The sequence below is a fragment of the Rousettus aegyptiacus genome, unplaced genomic scaffold (assembly GCF_014176215.1).
Source record: "Rousettus aegyptiacus isolate mRouAeg1 unplaced genomic scaffold, mRouAeg1.p scaffold_m13_p_7, whole genome shotgun sequence".
Lineage (NCBI taxonomy): Eukaryota > Metazoa > Chordata > Mammalia > Chiroptera > Pteropodidae > Rousettus > Rousettus aegyptiacus.
In genome coordinates this window covers 88,912,249-88,934,271 of record NW_023416310.1, presented here as the reverse complement: position 1 = coordinate 88,934,271, position 22,023 = coordinate 88,912,249, and the positions used below count along the sequence as shown (strand labels likewise).

General features: G+C 44.9%; 1 protein-coding gene, 1 long non-coding RNA gene and 1 pseudogene across 3 annotated transcripts in view; 1 reads left to right on the top strand and 2 right to left on the bottom strand.

Moving 5' to 3' along the window:
- Positions 1 to 22,023, bottom strand: part of GLRA1 (glycine receptor alpha 1) — a 71,420-nt gene that overhangs the window by 17,081 nt on the left and 32,316 nt on the right. The window contains exons 3-4 of the mRNA XM_016164387.2: positions 18,389 to 18,456; positions 2,445 to 2,668 (exon numbers count right to left, since the gene is read on the bottom strand). Of these exons, the coding sequence (XP_016019873.1) occupies positions 2,445 to 2,668; positions 18,389 to 18,456 (292 nt within the window). The remainder of the gene's footprint in view (positions 1 to 2,444; positions 2,669 to 18,388; positions 18,457 to 22,023) is intronic.
- Positions 388 to 20,546, top strand: LOC118605108. Of its 2 annotated transcripts, none has more exons than XR_004951918.1 (3): positions 388 to 435; positions 17,322 to 17,405; positions 18,438 to 20,546. It is a non-coding gene; the product is annotated as an uncharacterized LOC118605108 (long non-coding RNA). The 2 variants fall into 2 exon arrangements; XR_004951917.1 differs by lacking the exon at positions 388 to 435 and adding an exon at positions 16,100 to 16,349.
- On the bottom strand, positions 15,994 to 16,112 carry LOC118605622 (annotated as a pseudogene).

Here is a 22,023-nt window from a genome sequence, read left to right as displayed (position 1 = left end):
ACTGAATTTTCAGTTGAGCAGTATCAGGCTTCAGGCATCCCTAGGTGTATCGGCAGCAGGTGCTGTAAGTGGTTCTTGGCTGCCTTCCTACACACCCTAGGCTCATCAAAAGTTATTACAAAAGTTCTTCTGCCTTCTGGGTGTCCAAACACAGCCGGCTCACATCTCTGGGCTCATGCTGGGGTCAGCTGGGAAGTTGGTGGGCACCCCAAGCTTCTGGACTAGCTGTTTATTTTGGGTTGTTCAACTCTTGCAGAGGCTGCAGCCTCAGACCCAGAGGAAGTCCCCTTAATAGAATCTGAGGTCTGCAACTCCAGCTGGGATACAAGGCTTCATCTCGAAAGGCTTTGCCAACATCTGAGCACCCGCTGCAGAGAATGGAGAAGAAAGGCTTTCAGAGCCTTAGATCATCAGGCCAAATCCCTCACATGGCAGGTGAGAAAACTGAAGCGCAGAGAAGGATAGGTAGGGACTCCTTCGTGTAAGGTGACACGGCAAGCCGATGGCTCAGGCAAGATTTGAAACCACGCCTCCTAGCCTTGGGATGCTGAACTCACGTGCTGGCTGGCAGATTTTCCAGCACCGCTCTCTTGAAAGGCACCTAATGGGTGGTGGTTTGGTGGCACTTAGCTGCTGACACCTTGGCCGCACATGGCGAGGCACAAGGCCCTATGTGAGCTTCCTCCAGCTCATACCCACAGCTTTGGATGCAGGTCCCTTTACGTACAAAGTAGAAGCAAGAGAGGGAGGAAAGAGAAGGGAGAGGGAGGGGAAGAAGGAAAAGAAGGGTGTGGAAGAAGGAGGGGGGAAGTGAAGGGGAAGCGAATGCAGTTGATTTCTGAAGATAAAAGCTCCAAAGTGGGACAGCTGTCACACTGGGTTAATTTCTTGAAGTCGAATGACCTTGGGAATATCACTTTCTGCTGATTTGCCCTTCCGTCTGATGTACTGGGACTTAGCTTCCAAGAGATATGAAACTAGCCTGGCAGCAGCAAAACTCAAGCAGGGCGACCCCTCCCTTCCTCCCAGCCAGCCAGGACCTTGGTGGCCATTTCTTGAGCCTATCGCCATTCCGCTCTGGATGCGGACTGGGTTGGATGGGCTCCTAGGTGAGGAAGACCATGTCTGCTTTCGGCTCCTCTCAGCCTGCCCCTCTTTGCTGCCTACTTTCCCTGCCGAGATTTCTAAGTCCCCTCCCCGCCCAGCCTGCTCTCAGGAGGGACTCTAAGTTCAGTCACATCTGAGGATGAGGACCTGTGCAACCTTCACTGTGGGCCTGGACATTTAAAGTTCATCTCCTAATGGAAGTAAAAAAGATTTGTTCCCCTGAGGAATTGGAGGGGGAGAGGGAGTCATTTAAGGACCAGTGCTCCCTTTAAGCTCTTTCGAATAAAAACATCTTCATTCATTCATCAAATATTTGAGTGCCTGTTGAATGCCCTGCCGTGTCTTAGGTTCTGAGTGGGCATCAGGTTCACACTGGAATCTAGGAGGCTTTGCTACTAAGTAGCTTTGGGAACTTTTGTCAGTTACCTAAATTTTTCAGATCCTCACTTGTCTAATCTGCAAAATGGCTATAGTAAAACCTACTTCATGAGGTTGTTAGGAGGCTAAGACATAGCATACGTAAAGTACCCAGCCTATAAAGTGCATTAGGTGTAAGAATAAAGCGGACATTGCTCGTTTCTTTATGCCTTGGAGGAAGAGCTTGGAAATTAGGCGGGGAGGGATAGCCGGAGACTCTGAATGTTTGGCCTTAACCAGGAGCTGCCAGATACTCTGCAGCTGTGGGAGGGGGTCCCAGCTTCCTAGAGTCAATGCAAGGTGTGGAGGACAGACAGCATTTGTAGAAGGGATGGAGCAGCTCTGACTAATACCTGTGAGCAGCACCATTCACCTGGCAGGCCCTTTTATGTCGAAGTTGCTGGAACATTTCAGGTTTTGTGCTTTTGCTCCTGCTATTTTTTTTTTAATTGCGCTAAACACATTTAATGAAATCAAAACCTCATAACAAATTGTGGAGTCTACGTTACAGTATTGTTAACGATACATGCCATGTTGTACAGTAGAGCTCTAGAAATCATTCATCTTACATAGCTGAATGCTCCTGCTTTTGGTCACCGTCTTCGAATACTCTTATCTCCGTCTTATGTTATTGAAATTCTGGGTAAGTTGAGGGGCATAACTTTCATTCCACCTTCTCCCAGGTGCTTCCTTCATCCCCCTGGTTAGAATGAACCCCTTGCTCCTAGGACTTCCCATGGTATTTTATTCTTACTCGCTGAGTGTAAATTACAGAGCTGGCTCTGCCTATTTGGCAAAGGTGTCGTGCTGTCAAGGCCCGATCACCTCTGTTTAGCCCTCCTCTTAGTGCATGTTCCCAGAAGGCAATGGGGCGAGGCACTTTCTGAGGGAGGAAGGGATGAACCTGTATTGGAACTTACCTGATGCTGTAGAGGACATTCCCGTTCCGGGAGATCCTCAGCAGCTTGTTGTCTGTGGTGATCTCGTGGAAGTGGGCCCCCTTCTCGTTAGCAAAGAACAGGTCAGGTTTCCAGATGGAATCCAGCATGGATGGGTCCAGGTCCAGCGAGTCATCCGGGTATTCGTTGTAGGCCAGCCGGGGGTCATTCCACTTCTGCCGCAGGAAGATGTTGACCCTATAGTCCTACAGCCAGGAGGCAAAGAGGTGGAGCCAGGGTTAGGCCCTGGGAGGGCCCAGGTGCTTTCAGCCCATGCTCCCCCAAATCCTTCTGGAGGATGTTATCAAAGTGTGGACATTCTCTAACTGTCCCAGTAAGTATATTCAGCTCTGAACTGAGATTATTTAAATGTTATTCTTTCTTTTGAGAAAGTTGAAAAATAAAGTTTAGGCTGATATAATTAACACCCATTTTCATCTTGGTAACATTTTCAACCTGATAACATTGGTTTTTAGATAAGAAAAATAATACATTTCAGATAAAGTTGAATCCGCCTTTTATCATCAGCCCTATCGGTGCTGTAATTCTCACACGTACTCAGGTTTGAGAGTCAGTATTCTAGACAGATCTAAGAGACAAAAGGAAAGACTGGAAGCTGATGCCTGGGCCTTCAAACTGTCCCGCCTGAAGAGAACAGTCAGTTCCCGAGCAGTGAAGGAGGAAGGGCGGGGAGAGGAATTCTGCCGTGTTCCTGCTTGCCCCAGCGTTCCCACCACTGTGTTTTAATACCATCCTTCTATAACCTTCAGTGCCTGTTGATTTGTTTGGGAAAGATTAATAGATGTCCTGGAGTCACATCTTCCTGGATTCTAAACTCAGTGCTAAGTAAAATGCTTCTCTGATGGGACCGCAGTGATATTACTCTGGTGGAAAAATTAATGGATCAAACCAATTAGGGAAGTGTTCGACTAAACCAGATGCAATAGATTTCTTTATTGCAGGACTTCTCAGAGTCCTTAATATACTAGTGAATTGTGTGTATCTCCAAAGGGGAACAGAATATGCAACACTTCTGATTTAGTTTGGCCACAGAATGTTTATTTTGTGCTTGATGCTTGTCTTCTACAGAATAAAGTTTAGGAATGCTGTCCTAGTCAACACCCCCCACCCCCAGCCACCCCTGCATTTTTTTTTTTCCAGTTGGAGAAAGTGAAGTCCAGAGCTAATTGATATTGGCCTGTGTCACTCTGAAAAAGCAGAGCAGAGCTGATTCTGGGACCCAAGAGTCCTGACTTCTAGTGTGGGTTTGTTCAACTGGTCCTAGAGGAACTGAAAGAATCCATTTAGTTACTATTCACAACCTAAGAAAAAATTAGTGGCATGGGTAGTTCTCCATGTCAGGAAATGAGTTCATGAAGTTAAGAAATAGTTGTATTAAGAAAAATTTTAAGTGTTGTTAGGGACATATTATAAACCTAGGGCCCATGACTATTATGGCCCTGAAAGTAGAATTCAGGGCACATCTGTGTTTTCCCAGGAACGAGAGCATAGTTCTCTCTGTTGGACTGCAGGAGGGTTCATAGTCCTCAAAGACGAATAACCTCAGTTCAAGTCCAACTTTAATGCTCTCCTTCAAGAAGTAATCTCCACTCATAGGCACCTGCTGCTGTTCTTTCCCTAAAGGTTTTGAATAAATGAGATTACACTGTATTCTCTTTGGGGTGTTGCTTCTGAATCTTAATCACTCTTTATCTGTCAGGAACAGGAGTGAACTCAACTAACTAAAATAACCCTCGCCCCTGTCAGCTCCACCCCGAGCACATGCCTCATTCTGTTTTCCTCCAGAATTATCAATAGCTTCATGAATGTTCCAAGTTATTTTGTAGAATCGTTCTATAATTCGATTGAAGCCTCTCTGTCCAGCCCTTTAGAAAATAACTTTTGGTCTCATAATCTTATGTCTTATAAGTCCTGTGGTGGAGGGAGAACTTCAGGCCAGACCTAGATATCGATTCTTAGTTTTTTCTTGCAGACAGTAATGGACAGCTCCCAATCTGACCCATCTGATCAGGGAGGTAGAAACAGCTTTTCTTTCTCCCTGGGATTTTACCTGAAGTAGGATGTGTACGTGTGTGTGTGTGTGTGTGTGTGTGTGTGTGTGTGTGTGAGAGAGAGAGAGAGAGAGAGAGAGAGAGAGAGAGAGAGAGAGAGAGAGAGGTGAGGCGAGGCATTGGGCAAATCATGCCAGAGTAAACAGACCATGTATGAATGGTTGGGTAGAAAAAGCCTTCAGTCCCCAAACCCCAGCTGTACTTTTGATGTTCTTGCCAGTGACATGTCAAGCCTGTTTACGTGGCTGGAAGGAAGAAAGTGACATTTCTTAAAATGGTCTGTTAGATACCAGGCGCCGTTCTAGATACTGTCATATATGTGTAGTTCTCACAAAACCCCTGCAAGCTAGACATTCAGATTCCCATAGTAAGGGTGGGGAAACTTAGCTTTGGAACTTAAGTCCAAGGCCTAGAGCCAGTACGTGGCAGAGCTGGAATCTGAATCCACGTAAGCCTAACCCTCAGTGACCACTCGGTCATCGTGTCCCATGGGTATGGTTAGCCAGTTCTGTGCCAAGGATACTCTCCTCTCATCCTTGCAGCCTAGGTAAATTCTGCCTCCTCAGTTTAAGCCTTATCTCCTGCAGGAGCCTTGATGCCCTCAGGCTTCTCTGATCTCTTCCTTTTCTGATCACCTAGCGAAACGGAATCACCAGAAACATTTAATTTCGCACTTTCTTACTGTGTGTGTCTTATCTCTGCAATTTGATTGGCAACAATTTGAGAGGGTGAACTCGAGTTTATATTTCTTCTGCACCATCCCACCTACTCACTCCATCAGAAGGTACCCAAAACCCAAGGGGGGAGGAGGAGGAGGAGGAGGAGGAGGAGGAGGAGGAGGTAGTGACAAAGACGGAAAAACGTTGGAGCGGGAAGAGCTTTCCTCATTTTATAACTGGAGAGACAGAAACTCAGAGAGGGAAGGCATTTTCTAAGGCCATGTAGCAATTCTGTAAAGGACCTGGGATTAGAACCTGATTTGCTTTTCTGGGCCTCACTGTTAAAAGAAGGAGTAAGGCTAGATGGTCTCTAAGAACCTTCCAAATCTAATAACTAATCGTTATTAGCTTTACTTTTTCAACGGCATTTAACAGAGCATCTAGTAAGTGCCAGGCACTGTTCTAGGCACTGGAGAATATGCTGAGAACAAGAAAGACATATTTATGCAGTTACAGAGCCTACCTACAGTTTAATGTTTACACCACACTGCGGTTAGGGCTTAGGTACAGGGTAGGGATTAAGTACAGGGTGTTAGGGAAGCTAGAGAAGACAGGCTTCCCATCTAGACATGGGGGTGGTGGTCAGGGAAGGCTCTATGAAAACATGATATTTAAGATGAGACCAAATATGGTCGAGCCAAAAAGGAAAAGCGTTTTGGGTAGTTGGAACTGCTTGTGTGAAGGCCCAGGGACAGAGCAAGAAGGCAGCACTTTGGAAAGAATAGCAAGTAAATGAGGGAGGGGAGGAGAGGGCGGAAAGGCAGGGCCTCGCAAACTGCCCCGAGCAATCTGGACCTCATCATGGGAGTGAGGCAGAGCCTTTGAAGAATGTTCAGTAGTGAAGGACATTATAACATTTGCATTTTATTACTGATATTTTAAAAATAGGTTTTTTTTTTTTGTTGTTACTGAAGTAATGCATGTTGATTGCCAAGAATATAAATGTACATTACCTAAAAGAAGAAAAACAAAATAAAAAGTGTAGGGCCTCGTTATGAAATGACTGATGGAAGTGAGAGCGGAGACCTGGAGGTGCGTCTCCGTGTCCTCGGGCAGCTCGACTGCTCTTGGCAGCCCTGCTCCTCCGCTCAGCCGCTGCTAGACAAGTCGCGGCCATTGATTTCTCCTCCCTCGCTGGTAAGCAGCAATGGGAAATGCCGTTCGGAAGAGATCAATGTAATTGGTGTAATAGGCTGAAAGCTACATGCTGTTTTGCTTGCTTAGCCCTGTACTCACGTTGGTCGGTGTTCGACATGCTGGGGGCCCATGTTCAGGTTCAGGGGCCGGGGAGCTACATGTGAATTCTCCACCCTAGAGCCTCAGGTTTCACCTTCGGTAGTTGGTTTCTAGGTCTCAGAGTCTCAGGGTGGTCCATCTAGGTCTGAGATGGGAGGAATTTCTAGAACTCTAGCTTAACAGTCTTTACGTGCCTCTGAGACTCCACGATTGTCTGATTGCTGGAAACTGGGTAACTGCCATGCTTGTGGGACCATGGTAGAGCATTAACTCATTTATTTTTTCATTTTGTCATTCAGGAAACACTTATTGGGGGTTCCTGTGTGCCACCTGCAATGGGATTTCCCCCCACCTGCGATGACCCCATCGTGTCTAATTTTAGATACTAACCCCTCCCAGTAAACTCCTCTAAACTCAGTATTGTGGTGAAACAGAAAGCATGAGGTGTTTTAGTAGGCAAGCTCTAAGAGGTCGGTGACCGTGTCGGTGGGAAGGAGATGCGGAGGGCAAGATATGTGTCCACTGCGGTCAGAACAAAGAAACGTCACCCAAGAGGTGGAGAAGTACCAGCTTCTTATATCTTCCTAAGTCTCAGAATTCCAACTCTCAAAGGGATGCCTCTTCTTTAAACTCGATTCAATACATAAACACTTATGAGGCCCAGTGGGAGTACAGCGAGGGCGAAGGCATGGGTCTACTCGGTTTCTACCCTCACGGAGCTCAAAGGATCTAACAGGCAAGGGGAGATGGACACAGTTATCCACCATACAAAACCGAAGGTAACAAGTAAGAGTCATGAGAGGTTCTAACACACGGCTGTTAGGTATTGCTCTCAAGTCGCTGAGATTACTTCCAGCCAGGTTGGGTGAGTCTGGAAAAGCTTCTGGGGAGAAGGTCGCATTTGAAATGGCTCCAGTCAGTTGATTCCATCCTCCCGAAGTTAGCCTCTCCGGACCTGGTATTGTTCTGAGAGGCGAACAGTATCTGGTTTCAGCTGGAAACGAGGCCAGCGATGTGCGAGGAGGAAGGACAGAGGTAGAGAGTACTGGCTGAGAGCAGGAAAGGACATGAGGACTAGGGATTTAGGACTTAGGAGTATTTAGGTTTAGGATGTGCGGAATTGGGGTCAAGGGAATCTCATGTAGAAGGAATAGCACAAGCCGTGGTGTATAGGCAGAAGCTCAAACATTAGCAGCATAAGTAATACAAAGTCCTGCTTACTGAGGACCTACGGTGGACCAGGCACGTGCTAAGCCTGCCACACACTTCAGCTCATTTTATTTCTAAAACAGGCCTGTGACATAGGTATTTTCCTAATTGTATAGATGAAGAAGATTCAGGAAGTTAAATAATTTGTCCCAATTCACAGTTCGTAAACAGTGGGGTTGGAATTTGAATCTGGTTTTTCTGACTTTAAAAAGTTTGTGCTCTCAACCACTCTGCCAGGATAAGGCTGGGGCTCCTTAGCTGCCAAACCGAGGTGTTTGGATTTTATTCTGTCGCCGGTTGGGCACCACTGACGTCTGAAACAGTGGAACAGTATCAAAATTTGACTTCAGCAAGATCAGCAAGGTAGGAATGACGAAGAAACGTTGGAAGTGAGAGAACACAGGCACAGGGAGACCTGTTTCGAGGTCGTGAGGCCAATTGAGAAAGGAGGAGCTACACTAAGATAATAGGAATGGTGCTCCCCATTCCTATCAGAGTCCTTATTCATCATCATCTTCATCATTTTCATCATTATAGCTAGAGAGAACCTTTGGAGAATTCTGTCTCAACTGCTTCATTTTACTCATGGCCCTGAGAGGGAAAGGGACTTTCCCTGGGTCACACAGCGCTTCAGTGACTAGGATGGGGCCTGCATTCAAGCTGGAGCCCTATCCCATTCTTTTCTTACTTATTTACTCGTACACCTTTGAGGGCAGGGAGAGGAGAACCAGCCGAATCTGCCGTTGGGAGGGTTCTGCTCTCCTTGGAGAAGCTCTGATCTACACTCAGCTCTGACAGGGTTTGGGATTAAGATGCATGAGAGCTGGACCAGTCTGCGGAAAGCCAGGGGCCAGGGGCCAAGGGCCGTTCAGAGACGAGGCTGGCCAGGCTTCGTTTCTCAGCTGCCGCTGCCTCTCCCACCTGCGGCCCTCCTTCTCTGGCACTTCCCTAGAACTCTGAGAAGTACTATGGAACCAGAGTCGTAGATGGTGCCTCCAAATGCAAGAAGGGTCAGCTCCAGTCTCCAGACAGCTCTGTGAGAGTACGGACCTAGCTCACTGACATGTGTAGAATTCACTTAACTGAGTGCGAGGCACCGTGCTAAGTGTTTTAATGAACACTCTCCAGATTCTCACAGTGACACCATTTTCTCAAGAAATTGAGGCTTAGGGCTACTTAGAGCTTTGTCTCAAGTTAGTGATAGAACTGAGGCTCGAATCCACAACCAACTGACTCCAAAGTCTTATGCTTTTAAATAGTACACTGTATTGGCTCCTTGTATTAATAATATCTTATGCTTATTTGCCACTTTTTACTTTTTAAAGCACCTTCACATTAATTTTCTTCTATGAGGTTTGGCATAGAAGACAAGATTCCCATTGGACAGATCTGGAAACTAAAGCCTTAAAAGCTCAAATTCCCACCATTAGTTACTGGTAGATCCAGAACCGATAATAACAATGCAAATAATACTAATGGATTGAGGCTTTACCACATACAAGGAATGATGCTAAGGGCTTTATGAGTCTTATTTTATCGTCACAATAATCCTGTGATGTAGATTCTATTATCATTCCCTTGTACAGTTAGGTAAATCAAAGCACACAGAGATTAAAAAACCATTCTCGGCAACACAAGGCTAGTAAATGGCAAAGCAGGGATTTGAACCCAAGGTGTTAATGCCAAAGCCCAAGCACTTGACCGTTGGACTACAACCCAGAATCTCCCACAAATGCACTGAGCAACAGTTTCATGACACCCTAGTGCCATCGGATACTGCCTCTGGCAACTGTTACATACCTGTGGGTTCCTCGAAACCCACAATTAGCAGGAAGTATTAAAAAGGGTAAGTGACAAAAAGCCTCCGCCCCAGGTCTAGCAGTCCACTAGTGCTCCTACCTCATTCCTGCTTTAACCCTCCGATTTGACTCATTGTCTGCTCTACACGCACGTCCAGTGCTGGCAGACTCCTCCGATCCTGACTCATTGCCTCCCTGGCTCCAGATGCTTGCTTTGTGCCCTGAACCTCTCCTAAGTCACCACCCTGCCTAATGCATTCTCATTTGGGTCTCACGCAATCCGGAGCTACATTTATTGTAAAGAACTGTAGGTGGTTTGGACCAGTGGAGCTGAGCATCTTTGTTTGTCTCTAGGGGATCACTAAAGCCCAGCAGGAGTTTAATAATTACATAAACATGCTAATAGCAGCTGCTTTTATTGGTGTCTAACATTTGCTAGAACTTTATATGCATCGTATCTCTAAACCTATCATCAACATAGCACACTGGGTATTATTACACTCATTTTATAGGTCAGGAAATGGAAATTCAGAGAGGTTAGTCAGAGGTTGTATCTTGCTCAGAGTTCCTTAGCTAGTAGGTGCTAGAGTAGGGATATGAATCCAGAACTGTCTGGCTCCCAATTTCACATCCTTTTGACAATTTCATACTGCTTCTCTATTTCCTTTATTTTTTATTTTTATTTTTTAAACCAAGTTCCTAGATGGGTAGGCTAGAGAGATATAGTAGACATAGCATATTGGCCCCATCTCGGCCCATGTGGCAGGTTGGCTCGTGCATATCCTTGCAGTCTGTATAAGGCGAAGGACCTCAGAGTGTCATATTAAACAGTGAGGTGGCTTCAAAGCTGGTTTGCAAATTGAAAGGTGGATGTTGACGTGGCAAGAGGACAGTGTCGGCAGTCTGGGGTACAATGGTGAGAAACCAACAAGCTTGGAAATATAGAAAATAAGGTTGCTTTTTGAGCACTAAACTAACAGCAGAGATGAATATGCAGTAGAGGAGTTGGGTGAGGCCCAGCATCAATCACAGTGACCCCCGTGCAATCTCAATGATTTAGAACAGGCACGTGCTTGTAATTTAATAAGTGGAACCCTAATTTATTGTATTGCGTCTTGTTTAGCTAACTATTTTATAAACCTCTGGGAGACATTCATTTAGTAATTTGGGGAGCAGGAATTTGGCAATTGCTAATCTAGCATCACCTGGGGTACAGGGTCTCTCTGTCTGGGGGAACACCAGCTTTTTTGTCACTGGAAAGAGGGTTTCTGTACAGTGCGAAGCAAGGATGGTTCCTTAGACCTCTCTCTGGCTTGGATGGAATATCCCTCAAGACTGTCTGCCTTCTTTTCCTGAAGTTTCAGGTATGTCAGAAGCAACTTTTGATTGGTTTCCCTTATATTCAGAGAGTGCCAAGGGAGCACTTTCATGGAGGACAAGAACATTCTTCTTATTAGAATGGAAAGATCCATGGCAAATTAAAATAACTTGACGATCTTATTTACCCACTTCAATCTTCTGTGGGTTTGATTGTCATGAGTCACCTTTCCTTCCCGAAGCTAATCTGATGGAGAGCCAACTCTGAGCTGTCATAAATTCATGATGGTGATGCCTCCCTTGGTGTTTTGGGAGAGAGTCATCCAGCAGATGATACCAAGACTGCCTGTAATTCTGTTTTCTGCCTGTAACAGACTCTGATGGCATTTCTGAGAGCTCTCTCCTTGGTCTCCTCTTAGTCTTTAGTTCACCAAGGCTTTGTGCAGTGTGGAGCCATGTCTAACTAGATGACATTTAATAGACTTTCTCTTAGATCTCCCACAACCCAAGAGTATAAGAAGTGACCTAATAATAGCTATGTAAGAAGACTGTAAAATGTAATGGGTAAAGCAACAACAAAAAAGGATCTCATCTACAATAGCAACGAACCCACAAAATATCTAGGAATAAGCCTAATAAACCAATGAGTTGTGTATATTAAAAAAAAAACAGCTTTAAAACTTTACCGAAAACCATAAAGGAATACCTGTATAGATGGGCAGACATGCCATGTTTATAAAATGGTGTGAAGATATCACTTCTTCCCAAATTAATCTATAAACCCGACCTATAAAATCTGAGGCAATTTTCATAAGCCTCCACAAGCTGATTTTAAAGTTCATGTGGAAGAGAAAATAGGCTGGAAAGGTCAAGAAAACCTTGTAAAAAGAACAACAGAAGACTTTTTCTGCTAAACATAGAAATATAGTGTTTAGCCATAGTAATTAAAGTAATGTGGTATGGGTGCAGAAACAGACAAACAGAGAAATGGGACAATCAACTGAGACTAGAAACAGACCAGGTATATACGGGCATTTAGCTTATGAAAAAGATAGCATTTCAAATCGGTGGAGAAATAAGGACTACCTAAGAATGATGTTGGAAAAATTACCGTCTAATCAGAGAGAAGTAGAATTAAACCACCACCAAATACTGAGCCAAACAAATTAGGAATGTACATGTAAAAACAAAACTATAATATTCAAAACGCCCAATAAACATATGGAAAGATGCTCAAATTCACTAGGAATCTAGAGTGAAAATTTAAAATGACAAGACGTGTCATTTAAAAAAATCTTTCTCTTTGCTGACCCAAGATATTATCAAGGTTAAGTAAAAAACCTTGATAATATCTTGGGTCAGCAAAGAGAAAGAGAAATGAACACTGTTGTGAAGACAATAAATTATCGAAACTTCTTTAGAAGCGAGTTGGGCAATAATATCTGTCAAGATAATTTTAAAAAGTGCATTTTTTTTTTTTGATAAAGTAATTCCAATTCTGGAATAGATCCTAAGGAAATGCACAAAGAGTTCTGTACACGAATATTCATTCTGGCGATGTTTATAGCAGTGAAAAGCTGCATCAGCCCAGAGGGCTGTTAGGAGAAGGGCGGTTAAATACCACAACATGATGTCCAGGCCGTGGAGTCTTACAGGCAGGCCATAAAGTCTGGAAACAGGTTGAAACCATTTTGTCATATATGGAATGTAATAATAATAAATGATTTATTATGTTTCCAAGTTTGGTGGTGTGTGGAGGGTTAGGAATGAGGTAGGCCTGTATGTAGTGATGTGAGGAGATTCTAAGATATGGTAGAATTGAGAAAAGCAGACAGTGCTGCACAGTTCTATTTCTGCAAAGTTGTGTGTATTTACATAAATGTTTGCACCGTCAAGGAGGGGAGACTAGTAGAATGTATATTAGATTGCGTATCTGCATTTCTCTTCCTCTCTGTTTTCTTTTTCATTGGATTCATCATAAAAGCTTGTTTTCATCTATTGCTCATATACTTGGAAAAAAATGTGCCAGAGTTTTGCTGTTCATAATCATACCGTGGCTAGGCTGTCACTAGTCTCTAGGGGTCCTGGGCACAGGGCGCCCATCTGTGTGCTAGGTTAGCTTGACCCTTGGTGAGGGAGGCTGGAGCTTATGACCTACTAATGGAAACACTGAAATTCATGCACAAAGGACATCAGCACACACACACAGACGTACACACTCTCATTTATTACCCATAGTTCCACATGAATTCCAGCCATATACATGCCACGTACACCTGCATACGTGTACAGATGTACTCAAACTCACATACTGATTCATCTGTAAATACTCTTTCACTTATTCACATGTCTTTGAATGGATACATATTCACATGCATATGCATAAATACATGTAAATATGCTGACTCATGCTGACGCATACTTAAATATGTGCTTATATATTCACTAATATCCACACACAATTACATAAATGAAAAAATATACTTCATGTACATTTGCTCTTAAATGTTTTTGCATATTCTTACATATATGCGTGCGCACAGATACTTGCACAGGCACACTTACACATATGCATATTTACATTTATAACCACAGAAATGCACATACTTACATTCATACCTGTACATGGCCATACACATTTCTGTTTGAGGTTACATGTCCAGTATGTTCAGACTAGCATACACATATACACATGCCTATGTGTGCATTCGCACTAACACACAGTTCCACAGTACACACACATGCATACATACCACACAGATACATGGATGCTGCAGTGCACACTTATGCACACTCATAAGCATGTGTGTGTCCAGACAAGCTGGGTGGCTCCCTGTAGGTTCTAGCTCCAGATCTTTCTCTTGTAGACTCTTGAGGGGCTGCTCTAGATCAGGAGCCCCTTCCCACTTCTTCCTCATCCATTCCTGTTACAACTCCTACCTTTGTCTTGCTGCCTAGACTTAGAGCAAGAGACCCTGCAAAGGTCAGGTGGAGAACAGGCAGCCTCATCTCTTCCCTGGTCTGGAATGGATAGAGACTCCTACTTGCTGGCTGTCTCTCTCTACTCTCAGCTCTGGTGAATAAAACCAGGCCGTGGGAAACAGACTGTCAGGCTTAGGGACTCCAGCTGTTTATAGAGCTGCTATGTACTCCTGCTGCTCCTGAAGAACAGATATAGCTTGGAAAGTTTCTGACATCAGGACTATGTCCATATTACGGTGGACCCAGATTGCATGACCAGATCTGTTGATCTGTTGGAGACACATAGCCCTGGGCTGGGAGTCTGGGGGCCTGGGCATGTCTGTTCAGTGACGTTTCCCTTTCAGCTCTAACTCCATCTGACTGAAAGGAAATGAGAGGGACCGGGTGATCCCAAACAGCCAGGAATTCAATATTCATATTCGGCTCAGGAGAATATGGGCTTTGGGGTACGACAGATCTCAGTTGAAATCCCACCTCTACCACTCATTAGCTGTGTATCTTTGTGTAAGTGGCTTACCCTTTCTGATCCTCAGTTTCCTTATCTGCAAAATGGGGATAACATTTCCTGCCTCCTGGGGCTTCTCATGTGGTCTCAGTGAGATGATACCTGCAGAAGTGCTCTGCTCATGTGTGGTTGTTGCTCTTGTCTTCTGAGTGACAGGGAAAGCGGCTTAAACGGGAAAGGGGTCCAAATGATTTGGTTGGTGTGATCTAAGGGAGAGAGAAGCTGAAAGGAGGGGGACCCTTGGCCACTGCAGAGAGCACCCATTCCATGCCGTGCGACTTGTTCACGTGGTATGACCACTCTAGCCATCATTTCTCTCTTTTCTCCGTAAAATAGGGAAATGGTTTAGACCATTTCTTAAGTTTTTGTTCTAGCTCTGAGATTTTTAGTCTCTCCTTCCCTAAATCATTTGCAAAATAAATTAAAGACATCTAGATAATAAAGAACCCAGTGGGAGAAAATCATAGCAGAATAGAATGTGCAAGCTGGAAAATGACAATTCCTGCTTTGGATTAACTTTCATAAATGAGAAACCTGTGTCACCTAAGGACCACCCTAGGGAAGCCCATCATTGCCAATCCTTCATTGCCCATCTAAAGGTCGTTTGTCTCCCCCACTGGGGACCATGTTTTCTGGGCTCCACTTGTTGGTTATCTCCATTATCACCATTTACTGTTTTTCCCTGAGGTGTGCTGAGCCTGGCATGATATGAGATTGAATTTGCACTCTGACTAGAACTTGGGTAGTCGTGTAAGCGTGCTTTATGGGTCTGTGGTCCCCCAGTTTCCCAAGTCTGTGCTCTTTGGTGTTATGGCAGCAGACTGCAGATCAAACACTTGTCTGTGGGTCGTGACCCCTGGATCTTATTAATCCCTTCTCGGTCACTCCTAACCAGCTCTGTGATGTGATGTCTCCATCTCCCACTTTCCTCAGCTGGACGAGGGGGAACATAGCGTTTGCCATTTCTGCTTTATGCAGTGGTTGTAAGACCCAGTGTTCAGTGAAGAAATCAAGGAGGAGAGTGAGCGTGAAATATATTGAAAACTATAAGTGACATTTAATAATAATAGCTGACATTCACTGTGCGTGTATTTTGTGTCAGGCACTGCACATAGCACTTTCTGCACATCACTTTATTTCTTAATTCTCACAGCAGGTCACATGGTGGGTGCTGCAAGTTTCCCATTTCATCGATGAGGAAGCTGGCTTAGGCCACCTTGCCCCAGATCGTAGAGACGAGCCTCAGATTTGTTTGGGTATGGAAAACTGGGTCCTAATTGCTGCACTGTCTCTGTAGGAAGCCAAGTGCAGCAGGAGTGAAGTCCGGAATGGTAGACAGGAGGCGTGGAAGCGGGTAAACTAAGGCTCGCAGAAGTCTTGTTCAAGATCACACAGCTAATTTGTGATATCTCTGAGGCTTCCGTATCAAGAACCTCTATTATCATCATCATCTGCTTTTCTTTATCATCATCATCATCATCATCAAAACAGAACATTTACTAAACATTTACTGTGATAAACACTTTCCTGCACATACTACCCATAATAACTTGATGAGGGGAGTACGTTCATCACTGCTGGAATTTATTTTATTTTTATTTATTTTTTATTTTTTAGGTGAGACAACCCTTGGTTGACCTCACAGATTGCAAGGACCCTGTCAGCTTACAACCTCTTATTTTTTATTTTTTACGCCTGCAGCCCCTGGTCTTCCTAGGGGGTCTCCCATCCAAGTCCTAACCAGGCCCGACCCTGCTTAGCTTCTGAGATCAGAGGGGATCGGTCTTGTTCAGGGCAGCATGGCCATAGACGGGATTTTACAGATGAGGAAACTGAGGCTGAACGACATGAAGCAAATCAGCTCCTCACATACAGTGAGTGAGCCGAGGGCCACGTGACTCCAGAGCCTGGGCGTTCAACCCCCACACAAAATAAGGGCAAACTGCGGTTCTTTCAGGAGTCTGCAGCAAGGAAGTAGATCTGTGCGGTCATTACAGGGAAACAAGCAGGAGCGGTGGTGGAGCGCAGACGCGTACGCCTGTCCTCAGGTAACCGAGCGCTTTAGATGACGGTGGTCCCTGACTGGGTTCGAGAACTATTTACCGTTTCGGAATAGGGAAGGTGTCAACACCCACTGCGCAAAGTAGCGCAGTAGCGCACATGCCAGTGCACCTCTGATTTGGGAGGGAGAAGAAAAGCAGAGGGGCTTGTTAGAAGCGCTTAGAAGACATCTATCCATTCCAAGTGTGCAAAACCTTGGCTTTTGACCTGGATGCTGAGTGAAAAGCAGCAATACTTGTTCCTATTGACAGGTGGGATCATTTCCATTTGGAGATAAGGGACCTTGTAGTTTTAGAGACTTTGATAACTGATCAAAGTCCTTTGGATGTGGACAGGGTCTATCTGGCCAAATCAACACTGGTCTCTTTGCAAAAGGGCAGATTTTGGACCATTTGCCCCATGACCTCCAGAGAATTCAAGTGATTTTTGCCAATCTGGGACTGAAAGTTTAGACCTAATGTTTAGGATGAAACAATGGTTTGATTGACAATTGCTATATCTGGTTTGGCTTATTTATTTAAAACATTATTGAACGCCTGTTATTAAATCATTGTGCTGGCTGCTGAGGTTACCACAGGAAATGAGACAAGATTCTGGACCACAAAGCACTTCCATTATAGTGAAAAGAGGGACAAATACGCAGCCTGTGGTGGCATTAAGTGTAAGTATTAAGTGCTATTATGGGCATTGTAAAATGTGTCATGAGAATGGGAAGGGAGACATCCTAGTCTTGGGTCAAGCACACATGAACGCACACACACACACACGTGTTAGAGTGTGAAGGCTTCCAGTGGAGGCAATTCTAAGCAGAGACTTAAAAGAGAATAAGAGATGGCAAGGGAAAGGAGGCTGGAGTGGGTGCTCTGGGCAGAGGCCCCAGCAGCATCACGAGAAGCTGTAAACCAGAGACAGCACCGCCTGTGTGGAGAACTCTGAGCATTTCTGTTTATCCCAAATAGGACGTGAGAGAGAGGAGATGAAGGAGGACAGAAGCACGAAGGGCCTGCGCAGCTTTGCAGAGGGATTCGGGCTTAATGCCGAAGGTGAGGAGGAGCCCTGGGAGAGGTATTAAAGCAAGGGGTGCGGTGGTTAGTGTGTATTTCATAAAGACCACTGTGTGGGAAAGAATGGATGGAGGTGGGGGGCGGGGCGTGCAAGACGAAAGTCGAGAACCCTTTCCGGTAATGAGAGCAAGCCATGATGGCAGCCTGAGCCCGATTAGGGACAGGTAGATGTCCAGAAATGGATGGTTCAGAGGACTTCAAGGAAGTACCATCTATAGGACTTGGTGACTGACTAGCTGCTTCTCCCTCTGCTCATAAAGAGATGACTTTAGGTGGCTTTAATTATTTTCTCACAAGCTGGATCACTCTCTTCAAAAGAAGTGCAGTTGTTTTTTATTGTTTTGTTTTCAAGGACTGAGAAGAATTTTAAAGTGTCATTGTATTAATTTATAATTACTAATGTAATTCTCGTAAAAATTTGAAAAAATATAGAAATATTGAAAGAAAAAATTATAGATAAGTCTATAATACAGGGATAATTGCTATTAACATTTCAGTGTTTTTCCTTTTAGCCTTTTTTTCTAGTGTCATTGACTTATTTTAAACTTTTTACCATGGGAATTTTTAAATACATATAAAAAGGTAGAGAGTAGAGTAGAATCAACCCAGTATACCGATTTCAGCTTCTTATAACCAGTCTTCTATTATTCCGCAGTTGAATTTGAAACTTATAAGCATGTGTTTAATTTTAATCTAAAACTTTAGCCTGTTGATATAACTTTGTTTTTATAATCCTGGGCATTTGGCCTGTGCTAGCCCTGCTGGCTCTTTGGTTATTTTCAGAAGTATATCTTCACCTAAAACATTGACTAGGATAGCAAAAATGTCCAAGTCTCATGGTATCCCACCGGAGATATGAAAATACATCAGATTCCTTGGGGAAGATCAACGCAGAGAGTCAGTATTTTAGGGAGAGAGATAGCCCCAGCATGAAATAGCAGCTTGTGTTTTGACTTACTCACCATAGTTGTCTCAGCAATGGAACCAAAGCTGTTGATGAAAATGTTGCAGCTCACATTCACCGGGGGACCTGCCAATCAAGAGAGAGCACTGCTGAGCTCCGTGGCCGTGGAGAAACCCACAGGATCAGGCCTGTTCCTGCAACACGGACCTCAGGGATGGACCCCGCTTGGTGAGGAGGCCCTTGCTTGCCCTCCACCCCAACCCTGAGAAGCTGGGACTCCCAGCCACATGGCTGAGCTAGATTCCCTGGTCCCCAAGTGAGCACCAGATACAGAGCACCGGAGACTGAGCTGAGATGTACTTTCATTAACACAGGGTGATTCATCATCCTGCCATATGGTTGAAATCCCTTCCCCAAACCCCATTGGCTGCCTTCTAATTTGTGGCTGAAATGTATTTATGGCTACAACATTTGGAAGCCATCTTGGGAATCGCAAGAACAGCAAGTTCTTTGCCTTGAACTTATGAACCAAGAATAATTGCTTTGAAGGGGTGTTGATGGGAATTACCAGCTGAGGAATCCAGAGGGAGCCTCGAGGGAAGTCCATAGGACTTTGTTAAGTACTTTCCCAGGCAAGCTTTTTTGAATCTTGCTGTAAAGGATAGGAAATAGGTGGAGTGTTTGCTCTTTAGAATCATATTGCTAGAGGGACCTCTGTCCAGTTGGAACCCAATCTCTTCATTTTATACTATTAATTATAGCAGTGACCATTTACTGAGCATTATAGGCTTTGCTACTGTCCTGAGTTACTAACATGATCTCATTCCAGCCTCTCAACAACTCCCTGAGAAGATGTGGTTATTACCTCCATTTTACAGGTGAAGAAACAGAGGCTCAGAGAGGTTATTTGTCCACGGCCATCAGCTAGTAAATAATGAGTTTGAATTCAGATTTATCTAATTCCAAAGCTGGTAATCTTAATGGCTGTACTTGTAGGAAAGTATAGATTCTGCTACACAGTGGCAGAATCCAGAGTTTTGAGCACTGGCTTCCCCATGAGCTGAGAAGAGGGCCAGCATACAAGAACCAGAGAGGGATGTGAGACCATGGATAAGAGCGATGTAAGCAGTGGGAGTCCAGGTATAAGAGAGGTTCTGGAGAGCAAGGTATTAGGGAAGACCTCAGGAAAGTGATGACCTTGAGCTGACATCGAAGGTGGGTAAGACTTCGATAATAGGTCATAATGTCGCACATGAAGATTGTAATGTGCGTTTTGTGAATGTCTTCAGGTCCGTTTTCTCGTTGATCCCCAAGAGGTCCAGAGGTCGGCAGGGCAAAGTTACTGTCCCCGCTGTGCAAGTGGAGCACAGAGGGTTTTGGCAACTCACCTGAGCTCATTTAGCCAGCAAGTGGTGGACCAAGAGCTGGAGCCCAAGTGCTCTGATTGTGGAAAGAGGGAGGCAGACATTCTTGTTTCCTGTTACCAACTCCTTTCTTTCCTACTTGAAAAAGTAGCCCAAGCACGTCACCCAAACTCAGACACAGTTGCCTTCTTTTCAGAAATCTTGGCTTGTAGGAAGGGACTCGACCTCGTGGGAAGAGTCCAGGTTTTCCCTCCGAGGCAGTGCCGGGAGCCCTAGGTGTTCAATATAGCTCCCGCACACGCTGGCTGTTCACCTCAGGCATGCCCGTTCCTTGTTCTGGCTTCCAGTTTCCCCATCAGGCTGGGACAGTAGCTCTTGATCTAGGCAGCCACTCTTAGCTCCAGTGGTTTGGAATTCCCTTGTGGTGGAAGCTATGCATTTGAATTACAAGGCTATAGGATTTCAGGGCTGGAACGTTTCTTAAAGGTCAGCTAATCAATTGCTTCCCAAATCAATGTGTAGACAGGGCTGTCTACAATAGAATCACCTGGGGGCACTAGTTAAACTAGAGTCCTGGACCCAACTCCGATACCCAGTGAACCCAAATCCCTTGAGATTAGGCCAGAGTCTAGATTTTAATGAGCTACCTGGGTGATTCTCCTGCACAGCTAGGTTTAGGAACCACTGCTGTAGACCAGCTGCCCATTCACGGCTAAGTAAGAGCTGAACACCTCCAAGAGTAAGGAATTCATTTCATTTTGAACAATTCTTTCCATAGTTGGATAGCTCCGTCTGCTAAAATATTTTCCTTACGTTGAGTGGAAATCTGCTTCCCTGTCACTTCCACCTAAATAATGCCTATTAGGTCCCCCCCCCCCCAGTTAGACTCAGACCCAGGCTTTTCTTTTCATTTAACCTCAGACCATTAAGATGCCCCAAAGAGTTCATGCCCATGCCTTGAATGACGTGCACAGAGTTCCCGCTCAGGCCCTGCAAACGTCTGGCACTGTGACTCCCATATAAATTAGATCTTGATTTATGTGTGTGAAAAGGTGCCAGCCAAAAGGACCCCATGGGGAGGTGAGATTCATTGACATAAATCTGAAATTAAATTATCCTCAAGAAAATTACAATCTAGCTGCCTTCGGCAGAAGGATGATGTATATATTTCATTAAATATTAAAGTTTAATTTTGCTTTTGTGTATGTGTTTGCATTGGGCTGTGCCTTGGATCCTGGGAACCATTATCCTATACAAAGTCTTAAAGAAGATACAGAGTATCACAGCTGAAAGGGCCTTGTCCTACTGGATCGTTTTACAAATGCAGAAACAGAGGCCCAGCTACATCAAGCGGTTTGCCCTGGGTCGTATGTGCCAGGTAAGTAGCAGGCCTAGTAGAGTTCAGTTTTAGCGCTCCCTCGCTGCCGTGTTACGATTTACACTGCCGCCGTGTTCTGTAGACCCGGCCTGCTGTTCCACCCGTCTGCAGGAGAATCGGGGGCAGGCGAAATTTCTGGCGATTAATCCACTCCGTGGAGTTTTCAAACGATGCAAGCCTCTTCCTTTTGGGTAGGGGTTATGGGGGCCTTGCGGCACCTGCGTGGTTAGTGTGGGGCTTTTGGGAATGTTATTTGTGTCTGGGGGGAAGTTTGAAGGGACCATGGGGCACGTGCCAGTGTTTCAGCCCTCACTGCAAGGGGGTGTAGAGAACCCCGCTTCCCAGCTCCCGGGTGGGATTCCAGAAGGCTGCGCCTTGCCCAGAGCCAGACTTGGAGGGGCCCGAAGGGGTGAGAGACAGTGCAGTTTTGGGAGAGGACTAAGAGATTATCTAGTTCTGTAGATTTTGGGCTCAAGTGTTTGGAATAAAGTTCTCAGAGTATGGAGAGGAAGGGTCCTAATTTAATGGTTTTATAGTCTGGGAGACATTTTATTTTTTAAAAATGTCCACTGCTAAGTAAGTAAGTCAATGAGTGAATGAATAAGTAAATAAGCAGATAAATACACGACTAGCACTAGACAGAGAATTGAGTCAGAGTAGCTCTCTGGGTTAAAGTCCCTATAGCCTTGACAATATGATTTGGGAGAGTCACTTAACTGCTCTAAGCCTTAGCGTATTTCTTGGTTCATTCATTCATTAATTCATTTCGAAAGCTTTATTGAGGGGCTTTTATGTGCCAAGTACAGTGTACCAAGGATAGCTAACACGTGAACCCTGAATGCAACAAGAATTCCTCCTCAGGAGAGCCGGACCATGGCACTCAAGGTGGAGTTCTGAGAGCGTCCACCAGGGGGCGTGGTGGGCTGGAACGCCTCAAAACTGCTGGGAGCG